We start from the raw sequence: 23,103 nt of genomic DNA, 5'->3' as shown, positions 1-23,103 counted from the left end.
ACCAAATACTAAGAAACTCTGAAATTCATGTAAATTTGTTGGCAGTAATATAATCTGTAATGAAATTTTTTGTATTAAATTAGGAGAGAATGCAAAATAGAAGCATTTTCACTAGTGCTCTCAGACTTTTGGACCCCACTGTATGTATTTTTAAGATTACAGCCAATAAAGAGTTAAATACTCTTCTGATACACAGATAATTTATATTGAATATGCAAGCAGTTTTACCCTTTCTGGATAAATAAAGACATTTCACAGTTAAAGCCATCCACCAGTGTGGACACAGCAGTCCTACTACTATTACTTGAATTTTACTACTGTATTACAGTAGTTGGTTCATATTTGTTGGATTACTTAACCAATAATAATGATTTATTTACCACAACAAGATTTACCATCACATGATGTCTTCTTGTATGCACTATTTTTATTAACATGAGAATCAAACCCATCTTCTTTTGAGATAAGATGATGAAATGGAATGACCCACTCTGTGAAAGAGACTGAAGAAAACACAGAAATGGTGATCCGTATTCAGTTTATTGTTGACAGAAATGGATTTAATACTGTTGCTGTACAGTAGCTGCTAGGCAATATGAATACTGTCTTTCCTCACATAATGCACAGCTCATACTGAAGATAGTGTTGATTTTAAAAGTTGCCTATTAGATTTTTAGGTATTTGACACACTGCAACGCATCAATATAAATAAATACTAGCAAACATTCTGTTGGTGTGATGTATAAGCAGTTGATGTAATATTAAGAACATTTCGTAATGGTGCCATAAAGGAAAACACCAGCCTGAAACACATTAAGTACGCTAATATTTTGGTTGATGCTGCATTTCTTCTTCTTTTCTATGAGAAGGTAGGTTGTGTGCTGATGTTATAGAGGGCACTGCTTTCACAGTTACAATGGCACTTAATTGGAACATCTCAAACATAATGTTGTAGTGTTGACTGTGGTATTAGCATGAAAGTTGAACCTTTGGAAGCTGATCTGTTTTAGCAGAGTGTACAGATGAAGAGGTGAGAGAGCCAGATAGACTAAAGTATAAAGTGCCGCTGCATCACTCTCTTTAGGTAGAGATGAAGTGAGGGCTAAATCCCACTTGCACCACTATCAGTGGGTACTTAACTGGCATTGTGGGTAATGTATGAAAATGAAAATAGACCAGCATGAAAAAAAAGTCAATGCAGAATTTCATTACAAAATAAATCCATTGAAGATGATGATGATAATTATAAAGGTTATTATGCAAGTTGTTCGGGTGGATTTTTCCTTTAAGACTGTCATAGTCTTTCCTGATTAAAATGCTGAGTGTGCATTTAATAACTAAAATGGTATCTGGAGGATTTCCAGCCTTGATCTGGATTACATCACTCCATCAAACTGGAACACTTCCTAGAAAATATCTTGCAGTAAAGAACTGGGTTTAATCTCTTTCCATTAACTCCAGCCCAAAGAGAAGGATGCCCAATAAGACATCACAAAGTTCCACAGTTTTCTTTCATATACACCTCTCAGAATCCTTACATTTTTCAGACCATCATATTTACAGATTCAAAACATGATGTACTTCCTGTCTGGAATGCAAAGTTAAAAATATAAAGAAGGATCATTTGTTTCATTCTCTATAAAATATTTACATGTATATTAATTTAAAAGAGGATTTCTGGAGGTGGCATGATTATTAAAAGCCTAGCTCGGTGAGGTAGAAATATTCCATTTTAAAATGTGATAGTGACGTAAAATAGCTTCGGAATATCTTAAGACAAAATACTTTAAATAAACCAGATACTGTGTGTGGATTTAGGTAAGAAACAGAAATCTTCCAAAATAAAATAAATAAAATAAAAGCTAAAGTGTATTCTCCTTCTGATGTTGAATCAGCTGGATACTGGCAGTGTCGTGTTGATCAACTGCATCTTCAGAAGCCATACTGATCCATGTTTTTCCCAAGCTACTATTTCTACTATGTCCTTGGATCCATTTGTTGCATACTGAGCTGTCTTGGCATTTTCCTGAAGCAAATTGACAAATATTGTAGGCACAAAAATTAGAGTTGTGGCAGAGAGTGCTTTTTTAAACGCCCTTATCAATCCAAAACCCAAGCAAGATGGTAGATGAAGCATGAGACCTGCGTTCCTATCCACTGCCTGGTGATCCAGCACAAAGTCCAGCAGGTAATGTTTTCTCTCAGTACTCCACTGTCACTGCTTTAGTTCGGAGATATTCATGAAGGGCTTCCTCACCTATAAAACAGCCAAAACACCCACAAGCGTTTGGTCAGAAGGTATTGATTCATTTTCTACATCAGCAGCTCTGACACTAGACAGTAGTTCAGCTGCAAATCACAGGTGTATATTAATATTAACAGTAACTCCACATCACCAACCCGTCACTGATTATTCTCCTATAACAGCTCATATTTTGTTCCTCACATATCAGGATGCTCTGTGCTTACCAAGATCCTTCCCAAAGCCGGACTGCTTGAATCCGCCGAAAGGCGCGGCCACATCCGTCTTGTTGTAGGTGTTGACGAAAACAGTTCCAGCTTCCAGCCTCTCACTCACGTACATGGCTTTGTTTATGTCGCGTGTGAAGACTCCAGACGCCAGGCCAAACTCTGTGTCGTTCGCTCTGCTTAATACTCCATCTACATCACTGGGGCAGAAGTGGTCTTTAGGAACAGATGTTTCTACAAGTTTCTACAAGCTTTAACCGGATTTCCTGCAGAGCCATTTTGTTACATTTCCTTCTCAATCTAACAAACTTACCCATCTTTAAATTTAGACACCACCATGACTGGGCCAAATGATTCCTCTTTAGCGAGGAACATGTGATCCTCTACGTCCGTGAAGACTGTAGGCTCCATGAAAAATCCTGCACAGATATACACAAAACGCACCTTTTATTTACTCTGTTGTGTTTCCGACATGTTAACTGAATGGAAATTAAAGGAAGGACAGCAAATTCCTAAACATTTTATGTGCTTTTTTTACACAGAAGAAAATAAGGATGCTTTCACACTAACTAGTCCATTTATTTGATTCTATGTTCATTTGCTATTTGGTTTGGTTTTAAATTGCAAAAAAACAATAATGAAACAAATAAACCAAAAAAAAAACCCAACGCAGAAAAACTGGCTAGGGCTCAAATCATCCTGGTAGAACTTTGATTCACTGACTCATTTTGCTTTTTTGATTCAGAAATACGGTGACGGAAAAAGATAAACCTCTGCCAGGTGTGTGTGGAAATCACAAAAATCACCTGAGCACGGAGAACAAGGAGCTGCCATTAAATAATGATTAGATAATTATATAAATAACTTCTTTAAAAAATTTTGCATCCAGAGTTTCTTTTCTCTTTGTTCATCCGTTCAAACCTCCAGAAAACATTGCATTTCTGCAGCTCTACAGCTCTGTCCTTTGGCTCAATTTGTGCATTGCAGCTCAGTTTCTACGCTCGCATCAAGTAAAAACAAAACGCTGCATGCAACCCAAAATACAGCATGTTTGATTCACTTCCTGCAGTGAGTCGAAGCAGACAGAGAACATCTCACTCAGAAGCTCTCAGGCTGGTTGTTCTGTTACTGCTGTACTCGGATCTGACTAAAGAACCACACCAAGGGGGAAAATTTACCAGGGTTCTATTCAAATTGCCAAACACTGCATATGTGAAAGCACCCTAAATGAAGTGAACACTTTCTTGGACGTGTGAAGTCTTACCAGGTCTGTCCACTTGTTTTCCCCCGTAAATGAGCGTGGCGCCCTCCTTCACACCGATCTCACAGTACTCCAGCAACTTGTCAAGGTGCGCCTTGTGGTTCTGGGGGCCGTGATCTGTAGAGCGATCCAGAGGATCTCCAATCTTCATTTTTTTAATCTCCTCAACCTGTGCATGTCAGCGGATTCAGTAAGTCACCCTTCTTATTTTGTTAAATAATCTTTTTCATCAATGTCAGCTGAAAACAACATTAAATGAAATGTATTTCTGGAAAACTAATTTTCTGTTAAGATACTGTAAGTCATCAACAAGAGTTTAAACCCACCACTCGTTGAATGAACTCATCATGAATAGACTCTTCAACAAACAGTCTGCCTGCAGCAATGCAGTTCTCTCCCTTGTTGAAGAAAACAGAGCTCATACCCTACAGACACACACACACACATTAAGATAAGCCTGAGAATTCCAGTTCACAGTAATCTCAAGCTCGGTGTGATTCCTGGCTCTCACCATCCTCACGGCCTTGTCAATGTCACAGTCACTAAAGATAATGAGAGGGGATTTGCCACCCAGCTCCAGAGAGACCTTCTTCAAGTTGCTGACTGCACAGCTGCAGGAGGAAATGACATCATGTTAACAATTTTAACTTCAAATGGTCTTCATATAGACTGTGGTGGTTGTTGGTGCCAGTTGGGCTGATTTGAGAAACTAGACAGGTCAGGCGAAATTTTTCAACTGTCCCGTTTCGGTTATGTTTTTTTGTTTTTTGCACCATTCTGTGTAAACTCTAGAGATTGTTGTGTGTCAAAATCTCATGCCACAGTCAAAATCACATTTTCCCCCTTGTGATGTTTGATGTGAACCTAAACTTAAGTTCTTGTCCTGTATCTGCATGATTTTATGCAGTGCACTGCTGCCACATGATTGGCTGAGTGGATGAATGCATAAATAAACAATGGCACAGGTGTCCCTATTAAAGTGGCCAAAATTGAACAGACTTTACCTTTTCATGATTTGTTTGCCAATGGGGGTGGATCCAGTGAAGCCCAGCTTACGGATATCAGGGTGATCAGACAACCTCTGTCCAACCATACCACCTAAAAGGCAGATACTTCATCATCATCATCATTCCCATCGTAATAAGTTAAATGTTATTTTTATTTTATAGAAAAACAAATAACACAAATATTGTACATTATAAATACAGGGCTTCTGGCCTTGCCTTTCCAGCCTTTTTATTGTCCAGTTTTCTTGCTATTTTTAAAGGTCATAAACTGTATCATGAGAAAGTGCAGAGTAAAGGGAAACAATGGATTTAAGACCTTAGACCTTGATTTGTTAAAGGTTTGTGTGTGTAAAAACATGTACAAACCTATTAGCACCCGCAATTTGATAAGATTCTACAAAGGACTGTCTTTCAAATGAGCAACTTAGCATGGTTTATGAATATGTCATTTGGGGTGTTTTTACCAGCAAGTACAAAATGCTGAGTGGAATCTATAAAAATAAAAAAAAAAAATTAATTTATCACAGACAGCATGATTTAATGCTGCCTGAAAATCACTTTTATGAGTTATGATAAGCTATGAGTGCAACTTAATATGACTGAAGGGTAGGTACTAAGTTTGCCTTAGTGTGTACAGTCTACATTACTTTGGCAACACATTGTACATACTTTTACCAAAACATTTTCACAATCTTCATACTTTTCTAGGTTTTGAAATGAGTGCTTTTAAAATTCCATTCCTGTACAAAACTGTGTACATATACACAGATGCATGTATAAAACAGTAAGTAATCAGATAGCAGGTGAAGGAGCGATGGAGTGATTACCTGATCCTGGTATGATATTGATGACGCCTTTAGGAATGCCTGCTTTAACGGCCAGCTCAGCAAACTTCAGCGCTGTCAGAGGAGTCACCTGAATGGATTTGCATAAAGATGGATTTGCAAAAGTTTTATTTGTATTTACTTTGTCTATGGGCTGGTTTGTGAGAGAGTTTACATCAAATCCAAATCCCCAATTTGGTCACCTGCCAATTCCCACTCACCAGCCAGACATACAATAACTCATGCAATAATGCAATAACTCATAGCTCACAGATGCCTGTGATTGGCTCGCCTTACTGTGACTGACAGGGGAGAAAAAGTATGCCATCCCTCCCACCCAGAGAGAACAGACAATTTTGCTCCCATGGCTCCAGCCACAGATGGCTCTCGTATCGTCGGGATTTAAAAGTGCACTCTCCAGAAGATATGGCAAACGCTATTCTGTTGCGCCACTCTGGAGCCCACAGTCTTAAGAGCTTTTTAATGTCTGCCTATGTGTGTTTTACCTGTGCAGGTTTTAGGATGAGTGTGTTTCCAGCTGCCAAACAAGCTGCGCTCTTCCAGGCCAGCATCATAAGAGGGTAATTCCATGGAATCACAATGGCACACACCCTGGTCCAGAATGGTGGAAAGAGTAACCTCACAGTTACTACAGATTGCTACAATTCATCCTATAGGTAGTTTTATTTTAAACACAAATATCTACACTTACCCTAGAGGTTCTTTCTTAGTGAAAGTCAGGTTGCGGTTGGGTCGGGCCTGGTTGATGGGTATTGTTGTGCCCTGTGGAAGACAGTATAGAATACATGTATTCATGAAGACACATATTATCATGAGTAAGACCAAAGTACAGACTCTAATACGTACATGGATCTTGTCACACCAGCCAGCGAAGTATCTGAAGGTTTGAATGGACATGCCTACATGAGTCTTTAGTGCAAGCGTGTACACAGCCCCTGAGTCAATGGCCTCAATAGTGGCCAGCTCTTCCTGATGCTCCTCCATAAGATCAGCCAGCCTGCACATACACAGCATGTACACTTAGTGTGCAAGGATCTGAGGTGACTCCAAAATTTTTTTTTTTTTTTTTTTTTTTTTTTAGTTTTATTTAACTGGTAAAATAAAAGATTTTTTTTGTAATGCACTCAGAATTTTTTTATCCTTAAATACATTAAAAAGGTTTGCTACTTTTAATATCCATGTTTCTCACTGTACTTGCTAAAAACTGATTAGAAAATTCCATTATTTAAGAATACATATGTAGCTACTAATACACAGATGGTTGACAAATTAAAGGAAAAAACAATATAAAGTGTGTTAGCAATGTATTGAAGTGAAGTGTAGCCAAGCATGGTGACCCACACTCGGAATTTGTGCTCTGCATTTAACCTATCCAAGTGCACACACAGTAGTGAACACACACCCGGAGCAGTGGGCAGCCTTTTTTGCTGCGGTGCCTGGGGAGCAGTTGGGGGTTCGGTGCCTTGCTCAAGGGTCTCACTTCAGTCGTGGTATTGATGGTGGGAGAGAGCACTGGTCATTCACTCCCCCCACCTACAATCCCTGCCAGACCTGAGATTCAAACCCATGACCTTCAGGTTACAAGGCCGTCACCACCTTTGGGTTACAAATCCGAGACTCTAACCATTAGGCCAAGACTGCCCAATCCGCGAGAAGAACTTCAATGCGTCTTAGCACAGATTCAGCAAATCTCTGGAATTGAACTGGAGTGATGAAACTGTTCTTCCTAAAGATTTTCAGTCAGTTGGTGTTTTGATGATGGTGGTGGAGCGTGCTGTCTAACACATGGCTCCAAAATCTCTCATACGTGTTCAACTGGGTTGAGATCTGATGAGTGTGAAAGCCACATCAGTTACATCATTTTTATTTTCATCAAACCATTCAGTGTGCCTTCGTGCCTTGTGGATGTGGGCGGAGTCATCCTGGAAGCAACCATGCCCATCAGTATAGTAATGTTTCATTACAGGATAAAAGTGATCAGTCAGAAGAAGGTTGTATTGATTTGCATTGACGCTTCATTCTAAGGGGACAAGCAGAGGCAAACCATGCCAGCAAAATAAATAAACACCCCCCACAGCATAACAGAGCCATTATGTTTTCCATTAATTTGTCAACCATCTGTATGTAAACTAATGGGGATCACTGTTTCAGATTTCAGAAATATCCTTTACTTGTAGAGCAGCCTGCCGCGGTCACGAGGGTTCATCTTGCCCCATGGACCTGCCTCAAACGCCTCTTTAGCTGCAGCCACTGCTCTGTCTACATCAGCAACAGAGGCAAATGCCACCTTACAGATCACCTACAGGACAAGATAAAAAAAACCCAGAAAGGTCAAAGGTCAGACTCAGGGTGAGAATATGAGGATATGTGTGTACATGTGTGTGTGACCTACAGAACCATCGGTGGGGTTGACGGTGTTGTAAGTCTTTCCATTCTCTGCATCCTCAAACTGCCCATTGATGAAGCACTGGTAGGGCATCTTCAGCGTCATGCCATTGATGTCTTTTGTTGCCTGGAAATGGCAAATAATCCAACATTTAACTTTCTTTCCACTGAAAGATGGCGCTAAAAATATTAATATCAGTATGCCATGTCTTGTTTGAGTGTCAGGATAAAGTTACTGATGGACTGTTTGTGTGTTTGACACTTACGTAATTGATGACCAGCTCTTCCTCCTGGTCCTCCCCCCTCAGACGCCGTACAAACATCTGGATAAACTCCTGGAAGGAAGTAGCCATGTAGACATCTTCATTCTGCAGCTGTACGCCTCCACACTTCTGCTTGATCTCCTCCACCAGTCTGCACACACACCAGTTGTTCTTGCTTATTATTTGCAATCTTAACAATTATTTATCATTATCATACTTATTATTTGCAACCAATAATAATAATAATAATAATAATAAATTATTAAGAAATCATACAAGAAAACAAAAATAAGAGTAAATAAAAACAGAAGAAAATATACAAATAAAGTCTGCCAAAGAAAAACAAGAACGTAAATACAAATTTGAAAGGAAAAACCTAAAACCTAAAACCAATCATAAAATATGACTTCGTATCTTTAGCTGCTTTTTAAAAATGATATTCATATACTCAGTTCATATACAGTAACAATCAGAGGTCGATTTTACAGTGATGTGCTAAACTGAAAATATGAAACAAAACCAAAAGTGAAACTGTGAATATGATGTACTAAAGGTAAACAATGTCCAGATCAGATCACAGATTAAAGGTTGGATGTTTGTTGAGAAAGAATGTGAAAACAGCACCCACCTGACCACATCCATAGATGCAGCCCCAGACTTAAAGAAGTCGGTTGTGTCTTCAATTACTGCCACGTTGCTCAAAATACCCTTCCAGATCACCTATAACAGATTACAATGTGATCAAGTGATCACAAGATGAAGTGTGTTCAATAAGGTTTTTCTTCTCTTGAGCACATACATGAACCCCCACCCACACACACACACACACACACACACACACACACTCACATACACACATACCTTTATGTCCTCTGCCATCTTCTTCTCCTCCTCAGTGAGCTCTACTCTGCTGGTATCTCCTGAGGAGAAGTACTTGGCAGCTGGAATCATCTTTCCATCTTCAAACTGCAGACTTTTCACCTGGAGCTGCACAATCAGCACAAAACTAACTGTTGCTAATGTGGTCTCGGTTATAAGCTCCTAAACTTTGTAACTATGATGCAAATAAATGTTTGAAACAGGAAAAAAATATACTTAGGTGGAAAGTGCAATTACTCGTTAAAATAAATACTCGTTACTCGTAAACGTTGAAGTACAGCTTCAAATTCTTCACTCAAGTTAAATTAGTAATGTATAAACTCTTAAATGTACTTAAAGTATGAAAGTTAAAGTGCAAGAAAGATTCACAAAAAAAAAAAAAACTCAACCCCAAATTACACACTGATTCTGATGATAAATTAGTGTCTCTTTAACCAATGAAAACATTAGCTTAGGCTAACTAACAATAGCTTTATTCCTCATTTCTCAAATAGCAGTTAGCTGGCATGATAATAATAACTCTGATAATGCAAACTAGCTGAATGCTAATAGCTAGCTGTCACAATACAAACTGTTGTGATGAATACAAAGTGTACATAGCAGCATATAGATTACAGTGATGGGTATTACGTCTCATTCTCACTGTCACAGCTGTTGAAGTTAAACTTTTTTACGAATCAACTCCTTGAAGCTGTCTGACGCTAAAAAGTCACATTATGACTTTCTCTGCTAACAGTTCTCTGGAATTATATCCTGTGTGTGAGAAACACTAAAGACCTAGAAACCCGTTCAAACATTACAAACTGCATCTTTAATGCATGAAGGTGGAACCATAAATGTTCTACTGAAACTGTGATGAGTATAAGGATGTTTTAGAGCAGGGTTTTGACGAGTTTAGAAGGTGAAGGAATAATTTCAGCTACTGTTTATGTGTGTGTATGTGAGAGTGTTACCGCTTTTCCATCAGAGCCGAACAGCACAAGGCCTGAGCTGGTGATGAGTCCGGGCTGAGACGCATCCTCTACATCCAGGGGCTGACCTGAAGGTACTGGTCCACTCAGCATCGATGATCCGTACAGCGTCACTGGCTACACAATACACACACACTATATAAATACCTAAAATATATCTCAATAAATGTGTAGAGATATTACAGAGAAAAATAAGGCTTGGTAGCAGTGATCGCCTGTGCCTCTGGCGAGTGTATGTAGCTAGTACGTAGCTAATCTTCCTAAAAAAGCTAATACGAACCCTAGCACATAACATATAAATATGGTCGATAAAACAAAGTGGCTACGACTGTTTCTCATCTGAAGAAAAAAAACAAGTCCACAGAAGACAAACTACACACAATACAAGTGACTTGTCAGCTCTGCTAGTATGACTGCAGGGTTTGCCTAATAAATTACATACTGTACGCGGTAGCAGGAAAGGTTACTTAACTGCACTGCTAGAAATGCTTGCATTATCTTGAGAAGTTTAGCTGTTTTTTACTAGTGATGCTTCTACTAGCTGGTGAATGGAGCTTGCTATGCTACAGGATAGACTGCAGACAGATGTAAGTCATATAGATACAGTAAGATATAATCTGATGGGTTTTCCCAGACTCCTACGCTGGATGAGAAAGTGTGTCTATAGCTTTATTTGCATTAACACCTGCATGTACAGTATACTGAGTCTACACACCTGTCCATCAATGACAGCCCAGGCTCCAGGAACTTTATCATGGCCACGTATCCAGTTATGAATAACATTAGCAGGCTGAGCCATGTTCACCTACAGAGAGGGAGAGAGAGAGAGAGAGAGAGAGTGAGAGAGAAATGGGGGTGGGGAGACATTAAATGAGTTGAAAATGATTCCATCTGCACCTGTTACTTATTTTAGCCCCTAGAAACAGAATTAGTACAGCGGCAGTTGGGGGCAGAGCAACATTCCAGGCGTTGACCTCTGAACTACAGAAACCCTGAGTGATATTTCCAACTCTCTGCTTTACTCATTCACCGTCTCTCTTTTTTTCCACACACACATCCCTTTTAATGCCAGACAACTTTCAGGCTTGTATCTGAATTAGCATGTGGAAAAATACACACATTTATGACAAGGCCATCAGTCACAACTTACTCAACATCTTTGGCAGTGCCAGCACCCAAAATTCCTGGCAGCAATGACAATCATGTCGACAACCAAGAGAAAACATCATACTAATATATACACAGGTCCAAATTCTCCCCAAATACTGTGCTAGCCAAAGTGTAGGTGAAGCTCTAACACAAAGAAGAGGAGTAACGAAAGGATGGGTTTAATTCTTTTTAATGATCTGTTTATGGTAATATAATGTCATGGACAAAAAAAAGTCTGGGAAAAAGTCTGACTACATGGTGACTGGCAGGAGCTGCATCCAATGAGAAGACTGAGAGAGAGAGAGAGAGAGAGAGAGAGAGAGAGAGAGAGTGACAGTGCATGACAGTGTAAACAAACTAAACAGAAGAGAGAGAGCGAAAGAGTACGATGTACTCTTTGGGTTAAGGATTGTTGGATTGTTGGCTTTTTCATGCTGAACAGGTTTTGTTATTTGTTGGAAAGCTAGTGAATGACAGTCAACCCATTTACTTCATTGAGCATTTTTATCATTAGCCAGCTGTTAAATTTGACTAAGACTAAGTCAGTTGATACTTCTGTTCACTCATGGTGTGAGTAATTTGTAATTTGTTAGAAAGCTATTGAACTATAGTCAGGTGAATATATTCTCAGTTGTATCATTAGCCAGTTGTTAAAATTGAGTAAAACCAAGTGGACTGATACTTCTGTTCACTCATGGTGTGTATAAATTTAACAGATCTGTGTCTATTTATCCTGTAAAAAATGGTTTTGCCTGTGTGCCAGTATAGGCCAGCTAGTGTTACTAGGTGTTTCGGGTTGAACTTTTCAAAACTCAATTATACCGGACGAAAGTGGATGCTGAAAATGCCCATTTAACATTACAATGGTTTGGTTGTATTAAAATTGTGTGTTCATCAAAAAAGTTGATATTTTGCTCTAAGGAACTAGAAATACATCATATTTGAGAAAACAGAAATTTGGAACCATGACAGTGAACAGGTCCCCACATCAGAAGGAACAATATGCCAGCTAAATAAAATTGTGAAATGAAACTTTGAAATGATACTGTCCTAGACAGATTCCGCTCTGTGCCACCTACCTTGGCATTGGATTTCTTCTGGATGCCTTCGTAGCTTGCTCCCTCCTCGGGCTGTGGAATCCTGGGAGCTTTGCCGTCTGCAATAAGCTGGACTGCCTCCACCTGTTTAAATCCGTATGTTCAGTATGTTCTGTCTACTATTCGTCTAAGTACACTGTTGTACATTAAGTAAGAGAGCTTTTGACTTACCATAGCTTTGATTCCCTCTGGGAAGAGGAAGCGGTTGTACAGTGTGTCCACAGTGTCATTGGGTTCCACAGGACATTCCTTCTGCAGCAGGATGGGACCAGTGTCCAAACCATCATCAGCCCAGAATATAGAGAAACCAGCTTTTGTATCCCCCTCAATCAGAGTCCTGCATATACACATGTAGCTCCTTTATGTAAAACTACTGCATATGCACTCACATAACCTAAAGTCCTTTAACATGGATGGATAAGCTTATATGCAGTTACACATAGTGATAAACAGTAACTACCATAAAGTGCTTTACCTTTTATATGCTACCCAAAAGTTAATATCACACACACATATGAGCAGATGTCCCATACCAGTTGATGGCAGAAGCTCCTCTGTGTCTGGGCAGGAGAGATGGGTGGTAGATGATGGAGCCATGTTTGGGATAGTCAATCACATTCATGGGGATGAACTGAGAGCAGAAGGGCATGACGTTGAGCTCAGCGCCCACGGCCTTGTAGGCATCCACCACCTCCGAGATTGGTTTCCCCTTCACACGCCAGCGCGGGAACTTAAACACTGGCGTGCCATCTTTTTCCGCTGCCACAGCTGATGAACAGGTTCAACAAACAGTATTAGGTTAGATAAGGACACACACTGTTGCTCTCTGATAACAGACATGGAACAGTCGGGTATCCACCCTATAACTGGGCTTCATTGGACATAAAGTTTGTTTGATTGTAAGAGATGTAATAGACTTTTTTAACATATGTTATAGGAGAGAAAAACATAAATTGTCAAGACAGTGAATTTTACTCATTTTATTCAGGGAAAATAGTCCCTACTTTGTCATCTAGCAAATAGAAAGCACATGTCACACATAAAACTCAACAATAAACTCCATCCAACATGTTCAAAAATGACAGAAAATTATTTTGAACAATAATGGCTTGACGGAGCGATAAATTGCTTACAATGTTATGTTAGGAAAAACATCTGCCGAAGTGTTTTAGTCCTCTTACTGAAGAATGACAAGTTGTATTTTTTATTCCTATATTTTTTTATGTACTTAGTTATACACACACACACACACACACATATATATATATATATATATATATATATATATATATATATATATACACTATATTACCAAAAGTATTCGGTCACCCATCCAAATGATCAGAATCAGGTGTCCTAATCACTTGGCCTGGCCACAGGTGTATAAAATCAAGCACTTAGGCATGCAGACTGTTTTTACAAACATTTGTGAAAGAATGGGCCGCTCTCAGGAGCTCAGTGAATTCCAGCGTGGAACTGTCATAGGATGCCACCTGTGCAACAAATCCAGTCGTGAAATTTCCTCGCTCCTAAATATTCCACAGTCAACTGTCAGCTTTATCATAACAAAATGGAAGAGTTTGGGAACAACAGCAACTCAGCCACGAAGTGGTAGGCCACGTAAACTGACGGAGAGGGGTCAGCGGATGCTGAAGCGCATAGTGCAAAGAGGTTGTCGACTTTCTTCACAGTCAATTGCTACAGAGCTCCAAACTTCATGTGACCTTCAGATTAGCCCAAGTACAGTACGCAGAGAGCTTCATGGAATGGGTTTCCATGGCCGAGCAGCTGCATCCAAGCCACACATCACCAAGTGCAACGCAAAGCGTCGGATGCAGTGGTGTAAAGCACGCCGCCACTGGACTCTAGAGCAGTGGAGACGCGTTCTCTGGAGTGATGAATCACGCTTTTCCATCTGGCAATCTGATGGACGAGTCTGGGTTTGGAGGTTGCCAGGAGAACGGTACATTTCGGACTGCATTGTGCCGAGTCTGAAATTTGGTGGAGGAGGAATTATGGTGTGGGGTTGTTTTTCAGGAGTTGGGCTTGGCCCCTTAGTTCCAGTGAAAGGAACTTTGAATGCTTCAGGATACCAAAACATTTGGGACAATTCCATGCTCCCAACCTTGTGGGAACAGTTTGGAGCGGGCCCCTTCCTCTTCCAACATGACTGTGCACCAGTGCACAAAGCAAGGTCCATAAAGACATGGATGACAGAGTCTGGTTGGATGAACTTGACTGGCCTGCACAGAGTCCTGACCTGAACCCGATAGAACACCTTTGGGATGAATTAGAGCGGAGACTGAGAGCCAGGCCTTCTCGACCAACATCAGTGTGTGACCTCACCAATGCGCTTTTGGAAGAATGGTCAAAAATTCCTATAAACACACTCCTCAACCTTGTGGACAGCCTTCCCAGAAGAGTTGAAGCTGTAATAGCTGCAAAAGGTGGACCGACATCATATTGAACCCTATGTGTTAGGAATGGGATGGCACTTAAGTTCATATGTGAGTCAAGGCAGGTGACCGAATACTTTTGGTAATATAGTGTATATATATATATATATATATATATATATATATATATATATATATATATATATATATATGTTACATATAATGTTGTGTAACAAGTTAGTTCCTGTTATCACTTACTTTACAAGAGCCATAAACAGTCACTGTCTCCCTTTTTCTCTCTTAAGTTAATAAGGCAAAAAATGCAGCAATATGGAGAAACTGCCAAAGGACACATCTTCTGCTGTGAAGCCTTTCCTGTTGTTAAAAACGTAAAGTTGCTGCTTTACCACTGACTGTTACAAAGTGCTGACACTGGAGGCTCCTTTCATAAATGCTAAATAAACATCTCCTTATAAAAAACTACAGCATTTTTCTTTTGTTAAATAACAACACCTTTACATAACAGTTTATTGTCAGACTTAAATTATGTGTGTGTCCTCTATACAAGTCTTTTTGAATTAGCTGTTACTATAGAAACAGTTCTTACAGTTATATGAGCGAGTGCATTCATATAAATCCGTGAGCTGCCCTGGCCATCAGACCTGCGCTGCAAACAGTTTACATCTAAGCGCAATCAAGCACTGCAGAGACTTTTATTAAGTCCTGTAAAATTGTTGTGTTAACATTCTCTGCATTTTAACACAAGCTGGCATTCACAAAATAACCAGAAAACTGGCAGGACATTTAAAGGTGTTTGAAAGAGGGTTAGAAGACAAAAAAGAAATCAAATAGAGAAATTTTGATGTTTAAGATCAAAATGGTTTAGACATTTTTTGTATAAAACTCATCATATTCTTCAGTTATTACCATGAATTATTCAGTAATTACATTGAGAATAATGAAGTATATAGTTATGAGAGTGAGGAATGTAAGTCTGGACTTGCTTTTACATGGAGGACAGTGAGTATATGTGTTTCTGTCATCCTATATGCTATTTAGAGCTTGTTCCTTCTCTTCTGCAAAACAACGAGATCCTTATAGATAGGACCAGCTGGTTAAACGCCTCTCTGACATCAACGACGCCCATCCCCCTTTTACACACACACTACACACTCCCATTTCCCTTCTCACATGCGGGCACATACTCATCTCCTACACACACTCCTGAGGAAGAGTCTAATACTTTCTACAAACCTTTAAAGCCTTTCTGCAGGCTTTATTTCTTTTCTTTGTCACTTTCTGTGCCTCTCTCCAATCCCTCGCTCTGTGCCTCTCCATTATCAGACTTAATTATATTAAAATATAAAATAATCAATATGTACTTTTTTATTTCCAACAAATGTTCCATTTTCATGTGAAGATGCATTGGTTTCTGTTAAGTTTAACTGAGCATTTATTTTGGAAAAACAATTTAGGTATTTTTGAAATACACTCACCACCCACTTTTTTAGGAACACCTCCACATTAATGCAGTTATCTAATCAGACAATCATGTGGCATCAGAACAATGCATAAAATTATACATATACCCGTCAAGAGCTTCAGTTAATGTTCACATCAAACATCAGAATGAAGAAAAAATGTGATCTGTGACTTTGATCGTGGCATGGTTATTGGGGCCAGATGGGCTGGTTTGAGTATTTCAGAAACTGCTGATCTCCTTGGAATTTCACACACAACAGTCTCTAGAGTTTACACAGAATGGTGCAAAAAAACAAAAAACATTGAGTGAGCGACAGTTCTGTGGGTGGAAATGTTGTGATGGTAAGAGAGGTCAGAGGAAAATGGCCAGATTGGTTCGAGCTGCCAGGGAGGTTACAGTAACTCAAATAATCACTCTTTACAACCGTGGTGAGCAGAAAAGCATCTCAAAATGCACAACACATCAAACGATGAGGTAGATGGGCTAGAAAAGCAGAAGATCACAACAGGTTCCACTCCTGTCAGCCAAGAACAAGAAGCTGAGGTTATCATGGGCACAGACTCACAGAAACTGGAACTCACTGAAACTCACTGAAAAAAAAGTCATCTGGTCTTTTTCCAGTCTTCATCTGTCCAGTTTCGGAGAATCTGTGCACATGATGACCTCAGCTTCTTGTTCTTGGCTGACAGGAGTGGAACCTGATGTGGTCGTGCATTCACTTCAAGGTTTAATGTTTTGTGTATTCTGAGATACTTTTCTACTCACCACGGTTGTAAAGAGTGCTTATTTGAGTTACTACAGACTTCCTGTCAGCTCAAACCAGTCTGGTCATTCTCCTCTGATCTCTCTCATCAACAAGGTGTTTCAGCCTGCAGACTCTCCACACACAGGATGTGTTTTTGTTTTTTGCACCATTCTGTGTAAACTCTAGAGACTGTTGTGTGTGAAAATCCCAGAAGATCAGTAGTAACTGCATAAATGAGCAGGTGTACAGGTGTTCTTAATAAAGTGGACAGTGAGTGTATATCTGTATTTTGTTTTTATATATTGTAATGTCACATTTATATACAGTCCCGTTTGAAAGTACTGGAATGGCATTGTTTTTTCTACATACTGAAGACATTTGTATTTGAGATCAAAAGATGAATATGAAACAATAGATCAGAACTTCAGCTGTCCTTTCCTGATATTTACAGCTAGATGTACTAACTAACTTAGAACATGGCACCTTTGGTGGCAGAACACTCAATTTTTAGCTGAGCAAAAGTATAGGAACAGATAGTCTTAGAGTAAATAATACTTAATATTTGGTTGCTACCATCATGAGTTCCATCAACAACCAAGATTAACAACCATGCAAGTCCAGGCCATGACACTACCTCCACCATGCTTCACTGATGAGCTCGTACAGTGCCTTGCGAAAGTGTTAGTAGTAGCTGTAAATATCAGGAAATGAAAGCTGAAATTCTGATCGATTGTCCTATAATCATCTTTTAATCTGAAACCCAAATATCTTCAGTGTATAACAAAAAATTGGCGTTACTGTTCCAATACTTTCAGAGGGGACTGTATTACAGTACCCAGACTTTTAACCAGTTTCATACAATTATACTCAACTTATTGGCATTTTAATGGTTTAAACATTCCTTTTTTCATTACAATGAAGTGCATAAGCATGAGTGTTACTGCTTTTTTTTTTTTTTTTTTTTTTTTTTTTTACAAATTAACAACTTATTTAAACTATTTTAGTTACTTTTAATTTATTGGAGATTATTCTTTTCAAATTTCATTTCAAAATCTAATGCACTATATTTGTACTATTTTCCTTCATTATTCTTTTCTTCTCCTTCTTTTCCTCTGTATTATTATTATTATTATTATTATTATTATAGTTTTTGGGTCTCTTAATACAGTATTATTTAAACTTTTTTCCCCAAAGCCCTCCATATACACATTCTAGCATGCACAACTCCCAGACAAGATACTATAAATACAAAACAATATACATATATTTGTAAAAAAAAAAAAAAAAAATCACTTCTGCTTTGATGTAAATTCATATTATACCTATCTATTATAATCAGTTATAATCTGATTATAATTAAAACTCATCATATTCAGTTCTATTTTATTTTGGTGTAACATGTTTCTGATATGCAAATGATCATGACGAATTAATGAATATGCAAATTAGTCTGTGACACCATTTGAAAACTTCTAAAGCTTGCATTAGCTACTTTTCACCTCAACACATTGGGTAACACTGCTACATATGTGTGCAATTACCAGCATCTATGGCTAGCAATAACTGTAGCGTTATTTTAATTATGTATAAAGTTTAAAATTATTATTAAAACTGAAATTAATAGAACTGAAATGAATGCTCATTTCCCTTGCCCAAGGGAAGACTCTATAGTGCTATAATGGCTTGCTGGTATAGGCTGTATGCCCCGCCCCCTTATGATGTCACTCACCCAGCGGGTCTGCCTTGCCATCTTTATCCGGGACAGTAAACACGCCCACCACCTTATGACCCTGCTTCCGGAGGCTGGTGTACACTTCCTGTCCAAACAAGCTCTGGCCAATCAGCGCCAGCCTCAGCTTATTTTGGTAGCGAGCCTGTGTGGAGAAGTAGATTACTTTCAGTGACGAGACGATATTGACTAGAGAAACTGATTAACCAAATAATAATAATAATAATAATAATAATAATAATAATAATAATAATAATAATATAATAATAAATAAAAAAAAAACATTCAGGGAGAAATTTAACTTATATTTAGCTAACTAATGCATAACAGAGCTGACTTTGTTTTGCTGTTTTTTTCACCAGAATATGTAAAGATTTTAAATAAACTTCATACAAAATTGCACTGTACAGTGAATGGGTTAAAGTTATTCTATGCTCTTTATTGCACTTATATATGGAGCTATTTGTGGCTGTAGGAGACTGGAGGTTTGTTAGGCTGATAACCTTGAGATTACGCCCAAGATAAGAGCCGAAAACTAGAAACAGACTTCTAACAATTTGTTGGGTCAGTTAGTGTCAATGTTGCACTCATCAAATAAAAAAAAAGCTATTTATAAATGACGCTTTTGCGTGTCTTTAGTAATGTGATATGCAGTGCCAGTTCCCCAACACTTGCTGATGCAACTCAATGCATGCCTTTCTGCTGGGAAGTAACACACACACATACACAGAGAGAGTGAGAGAGAGAGCAACGTGGCCACTGGGAACACTGTACAGCTTTACAGCAGGCACTAAGCCAGCTAGAAGCCTCTGGAGCCATGAATTGTGCACTATTATGTGCAGAGGATGGTAATAAATCAGCTCGTGCACCCACCTCTCCACCAGCACCCTGTCTGACATAAAGCACTCAGAATGAGAGATTAAGATTACAGCACTGACTGTCCTTTTATTATCCAGGATGATCCAGGATTGCACTATTTATCTGTTGTTGTTAACCCTGTTTTCTCTCACAGTCTCGCGGCGAGCCTTCCCTACTGCAATTTTTCATTCATTGCTAACAGCAGCAACAAAGCCAGCAAGGTTAAACAGGCACAATGGTTACTCACGGAGGATGTGGAAAATTTCCTAACGACCGTGCTAACCGTCCACAACATGGCGACAATGCAAAGATTAAAAAAAAAAAGAAAGAAAGAAAGTACACTGGGGACGCACACCTGTCCACGAGCGTGTGTATTTGTGCGCGAGCAGCTCAGACTCGCCACAGCCGATTTATATGACAGACGGCTGCTGTGCTGTGACGGCCCTGTACGTGCGCGTCACTGTTGCGTACGTGCGCGCCCCCGCTCATATACCGTTCATCCTCAGCTGACGCATCCGTCCAACTGTGGACTACTAGCAAGGTAGCCGCAAACAAAGCTAGAGTGTATTATTTGTTTAATCTCCAAATTGTTTTCTGTAGACTAATATTAATATAACTTTTCATTCATGATCTATTAAAAGTTCTGTGAGGGCTTAAATTCCATCTCAAATGATTCCCACCATTAATCTGAATCAGGATGGATGCAGGGACCTTAACAATACAACTGAATAAACTGGGCTAAATTAAAAGTAAAGTTAAAAATTAACCCCAAAGGGTTTGTGTGTCCACACTTTATGAATAAATTCATGCATTTTCATATTAGCTATTCTATATATCTGATAATAACATTGGCTAAGAAAACATGCTGCTACCTGTTGTTTGATGCTGGAAGCATTTTCTGACAATACAGTTTACACCAGCAAAATATGCTCCTTACAGATTTATCGATTTCCTGATAAGGTCACAGCAATAAAAGTAGACCAAATCTTCTGGTATTGGTTCACAAAAACCTATTAATTGTGCTGAGGTAGGACAGTTTGGTAAGGTAGGATATAAATTTGTATTATTCTGCAGTATACACCTCACACATCAGGGAAAAAATGTATCGATCCAAATCTGAGGACCAAATCTGTAGGCCAAAAAAAAAAATGTTGTGCATCATGATATAGTTTCAAACTAATAAAGAAAGAAGATGTAAAACAGGTTTCATGGTGGCGCAGTGGGTAGCGTTGCTGCAGCACAGCTCTGTGCTCTGTGTTTGATCCTGAGCTCGGGTCTTTCTGTGCAGAGATCTGCATGTTCTTCCTGTGTTCTCCAATTTCCTCCCACTGTCAAAAAACAATACATGGACTGGCTACACCCCAAGGTGTGTGTGTGTGAATGGTTCCCTGCGATGGACTGGCATCCCATCTGGGGTCTATTCTCCTGCCTTGTGACCAGTGTTTCCAGGATAGGCTCTGGATCCACCGTGAACCAATCCATTACTTATCATAATAATATCATCACGCCCCAGACTGTAGTCTGTGCAGGAGTTTCAGTAGGGTGAGTTTTTCCAGAGCCTCTTTATTACAATATAGTATGTAATGGCTGAGTTGTTATTACTGCTGCTATAACTACTGAAGCCATTCCTGCTTAATTACTGCTTCATTACTGCTTATAATATAATTAGATATAATATAATCTCATAATTAAGCCATCTTTGGGTTGCTTATGCATCCAAAAGTATAGAATATGGCTATTAATCCCCTCAAACTTTGCATTTGTGACCAGGACATTGGTATTTTGAAATTTACATATTGTCATTGAGAAAACAGGTGAATTTGAGTCTTTTTGTTCACATAAAGTCAGAAAAAACAACATATGAATCAAATGAACATGTATTTACACTAAATAATGATCACAAAGGATTTAGCAGTGAGTAGTTTGTCTAGATTTATGATTATATTGTAATTGTTTTCACGAAACAGCCCCAAAATGTAGTCTTCCATCATGATCTCGTTATATTGTCCTTGGTAGCAGCGTTCAAAGTCCAGTATATCCTGGTGGAAGCACTCACCTTGACCCTCTGAGTACATTCCCATGTTCTCCTTGAATTTATCAAGATGAGCATCAGGGATATGGAGGGTAAGAGGTAAGAGAGATCCTGCAGCCCATTGTGCCGTAGTTCTTCACCAGAGTCTCAACCAGCTCCACATAGTTTTTGGCTTTGTGATTGCCCAGGAAGCCATGAACCACTGCGACAAAGCTGTTTCAAGCTGCTGTGTCCTTCCTAGTGAGCTACCTGGGGAATTCCTTGCACGCCAGAATCTTCTTTATCTGTGATCCAATGAAGACACTGGCTTTGAATTTTGCCTCAGACACCTTAGAAAAGAAGTCTTGAAGGTACTTGAAGGCTGCCGACTCCTTATCTAGAGCTGTGACAAATTGTTTCATAAGGCCCAATTTGATGTGCAGTGATGGCATTAGCACCTTCCGGGGGTCCACCAATGGCTCCCACATGACGTTCCTCCCCACAACAATCTTGATCCGCTGTGGCCAGTCTCGCCTTTGGTAGTGCGCCTTGGTGTCCCTGCTGTCCCAAAGACAAAGATAGCAGGGAAACTTGGCAAAGCATCCTTGGAGACCCATCAGGAATGCCACCATTTTGAAGTCTCCGATGACCTCTGAGCCTTACTCATCATACTTCAAGGCGGACAGAAATGTCTTGACGCTCTTGTAATCCTCTTTGAGGTCAGAAAGAAACAACATATTTTGAAATTTACTATTTTTTTTTCTGACTTTATTTGAAAGAAAAGACACATTTGCCCATTTTCTTAATGCAAAAAGCAAAAGCAAAGTTTGAGGGGATTAATAGCCATTTTCTATACTTTTGCGGTATAAGCAATTAGGAAATAACACTTACTACAGAGGAACAAATAAATAAATAAATAAATATTTGTTACATAGTGTAATCAGAACATGCATAAATAAAAATACATAACTTTTTTGGGCTAAAAATGAAATAAGTACCAGTCAGCAGTGAAAAAATTACTCATCTTGATTATCTTGATTCTGCACATTGCTCTGGAAAACCAAAATATCACTTCAAATCAGAGTTCTCAGGATGTATTTGATGTGTTTGTCTTATATCATTATAGACTGACCTCAGGTACTGCTGAAATACTACTCAAATGTTTATACAGTAGACTTGCCACATGCAACTATCTGATTAATGTGTAAGTTACTTGCAATAATATTTCTACCAGAGAGGTCTTCAAATCCTTAAACTCCAAATGCTAAATACTTCAGTTTTATAATGCAACACTACTGGATTCTTGATTCTTGATTGATTGGTCAGAAGGTTTTCTATAACAGCAGTTCTGACAGTAGTTCAGTCTGCAAGGTTATATATTAAGGTGCTTGTTTTAATAAATTATAATTTCTATAGCAAAACTTATCGGGATTTGTATGGAGGACACTCCACATAAACAGTTTAAAAAGTGCCTAATTGTTGATACAGTGAACTGTTCTGTGAGGAGTTGTTTATTTAGCATTTTGGAAGGAGTCTCCAGTGTGAGTGCTTTGAA

The 23,103-nt window shown here is 39.0% G+C and overlaps 1 protein-coding gene across 1 annotated transcript; it reads right to left on the bottom strand.

Annotated features, from left to right (window-relative positions):
• Window positions 1-521: 521 nt before the first annotated feature.
• On the bottom strand, window positions 522-19,965 carry aldh1l2 (aldehyde dehydrogenase 1 family, member L2). The gene is made up of 23 exons (XM_053241815.1): window positions 19,785-19,965; window positions 18,680-18,824; window positions 12,860-13,094; window positions 12,498-12,663; window positions 12,309-12,410; window positions 10,796-10,885; window positions 10,063-10,197; window positions 9,092-9,217; window positions 8,859-8,950; window positions 8,234-8,381; window positions 7,975-8,094; window positions 7,754-7,881; window positions 6,429-6,579; window positions 6,274-6,344; window positions 6,068-6,173; window positions 5,565-5,652; window positions 4,735-4,828; window positions 4,242-4,341; window positions 4,057-4,155; window positions 3,734-3,899; window positions 2,783-2,888; window positions 2,470-2,669; window positions 522-2,257 (listed from the first exon to the last, which is right to left on the bottom strand). The coding sequence occupies exons 1-23, from the start codon at window positions 19,830-19,832 to the stop codon at window positions 2,202-2,204; spliced, it is 2,772 nt and encodes a 923-aa protein (XP_053097790.1). The 5' UTR covers window positions 19,833-19,965; the 3' UTR covers window positions 522-2,201.
• Window positions 19,966-23,103: the final 3,138 nt, after the last annotated feature.

Source organism: Pangasianodon hypophthalmus, chromosome 18 (genome assembly GCF_027358585.1).
Source record: "Pangasianodon hypophthalmus isolate fPanHyp1 chromosome 18, fPanHyp1.pri, whole genome shotgun sequence".
In the NCBI taxonomy this organism is placed as follows: domain Eukaryota; kingdom Metazoa; phylum Chordata; class Actinopteri; order Siluriformes; family Pangasiidae; genus Pangasianodon; species Pangasianodon hypophthalmus.
The sequence above is the reverse complement of the archived record's forward strand: the minus strand, read 5'-3'. Positions and strand labels throughout refer to the sequence as shown.